At 35.4% G+C, this 2,196-nt stretch overlaps 1 protein-coding gene across 1 annotated transcript; it reads left to right on the plus strand.

Moving 5' to 3' along the window:
* Positions 1-1,324: 1,324 nt before the first annotated feature.
* LOC137817666 (uncharacterized) lies at positions 1,325-1,918 on the plus strand. The gene has a single exon (XM_068620924.1). It carries the CDS (start codon positions 1,325-1,327, stop codon positions 1,916-1,918), a length of 594 nt encoding a protein of 197 aa, XP_068477025.1.
* Positions 1,919-2,196: the final 278 nt, after the last annotated feature.

Genomic DNA, 2,196 nt, shown 5'->3' on the forward strand with positions numbered 1-2,196 from the left:
TTTGCTTTAAGAATGTCTTAGGTATATATTAGAGGTTGTTTAGAGTAGGCTTTTGCTAGGTAACTCACCTCTTAACCCCTGACCATGTGATAAGAGCAAACACATGTTTTACGAAATTGTTTTTCACATGCTTTTGCTGAAATATGCTTTACTGCATAGAAAATGAATATGTTCTTTTCTAAATAAATAGATTATTTTCTTAAACTGATGCCTTGATTAAGCGTTTTTGCAAATCATGTTTTGTGCATCAAGTATTTGACTAAGTCTTCATTCCATCAAAACGACTGTGTTTCACTTGTTAAAAAGTTTCAGTTACCGTTTTGAAAATGAATCTATTCTTCTGTAAATGAATAGATTCTTTTTAGTCTGGTGCCATGGTTTTCTTAAAAGGCTTTTCACATTTTATCCTTGCACCAGGGAGTTTGACTAAGTCTCCTACATATAACTAATTCTCTAACAGCCTTTGAAAATAAATTAGTTCATTTATTTTCAATCTGTTCTTTTTGTAACAGCTTTAACTTTTTTGAAAGTTTGTTATAAAATGTTTTCCTATAAAAAAGAGAGTTGGTTCTGCCTTTTAAAGTTGATTCGAATGATTGAGAAAACTAGTTTAAAACAGAGAAATAAGAGATTTCAGAGGATTAGCACGAGTTCTTGAAAGATTTTCCAAATCACAAAGTGTGCTTGTTCTTGGTTGGTTCTAAGGCTTGGTTAGAGGTGCTGTCACTGTGTGAGCAATCTGTTCTACTGGTTTAAGGCAGATTTCTGCATTCTCTATCAGGTGTATTCGTTTTCTTTCTTCAATTCCTTGTAAAGTGTGGTTGTAACTCTTCTTGATAGGGTTTCTTGAAGAGTTGTGTGTGTTGGAATAGTGTTTTTCAGCAAGGTGTGCCATGTTCTGGTAGGTTTCAAGAATAGTGGTTTTTGTAATTGTTTGAATTGTGGTTTAGTGAATTTCACCTTGGATTAGGTGAAGACTGGATGTAGCTCATTTGAGTGAACCAGTATAATTGTTTTGTGTTCATCTCTCTTAATCCTTGCACTTAATAAACCTGCTGAATAAACTGATCTGTCAAGAAATAAATCTATTCAATTATATTTGAATCTGTTCTTTCTGGGTACGTTTATACTGTTCTTGTGTTTCTGGAAAAACCCTCTGATGAATTTTTGTGTAGATCTGTATGAGCTGTGAAGCATAATTGAAATTCACGTTTTGTGAAAGTTAATTCAATCGTTTAAGTGTTTTAAAACAAGCATTGATTTTGTATTCAAAGATTGTGATCAAGAGCTAGGACTTGTATTTTAATCAAGTTTGTTTGCAATAATGTCTGAGTTTAAAGTGCTTTTTGCTGAGGGATCGTCTATGAATGGACCCCCTATGTTCAATGGGATGAATTATGCTTTTTGGAAAATTAGAATGAAAATTTTCATGGAATCTATTGACTCGTTTATTTGGGAGGCTGTGGTCCATGGACCCTTTGTGCCAATGCAGGTTGTCAAGGATGAAGAAGTGGAAAAGCCAAGATCTGAATGGAGTGAGAGTGAAAAGAAGAAGGCTCAATATGATCTTGTAGCTAAGAACATCATAACTTCGTCATTAACAATGGATGAGTTCTTCAGAATATCTCAATGCAGTTCAGCTAAGGAGATGTGGGAGGTCTTGGAAGTTACTCATGAAGGTACTGAGGATGTTAAGAGATCAAGAAAACATTCTCTCATCCAAGAGTCTGAATTGTTTAGAATGCAACTCGAGGAGAACATTGTTGATGTGCAGAGAAGGTTTACTCATATTGTGAATCATCAAACTGGATTGGGAAAGGAATTTGACAAAGAGGAACTCAACATAAAAGTGTTGAAGTGCCTCGACAGAAGCTGGCAACCCAAAGTGACTGCCATATCAGAAAGTCGTGATCTATAAAAACTATCAAGTGCTGCACTATTTGGGAAATTAATGGAGCATGAGTTGGAGCTCAAGAGACTCAAAGAGCAAGAAAAAGTGGAAAGGAAACCCAAGGGACTTGCACTGAAAGCAAGTGCACATAGTGAGATCAATGAGGAGAAAAAAGATGTTGAACATGATGAAACAATCAGCCTACTCACAAAGAGGTTCAACAGATTCCTGAAGAAGAAAAGCAGAGATAGGATGATGTGATTCCACTAGCCATATAGAGAAAGGTTCTTGACCTTCTTAGGAAT

The sequence above is a fragment of the Phaseolus vulgaris genome, unplaced genomic scaffold (assembly GCF_000499845.2).
Source record: "Phaseolus vulgaris cultivar G19833 unplaced genomic scaffold, P. vulgaris v2.0 scaffold_494, whole genome shotgun sequence".
NCBI classification, from domain to species: Eukaryota; Viridiplantae; Streptophyta; class Magnoliopsida; order Fabales; family Fabaceae; genus Phaseolus; species Phaseolus vulgaris.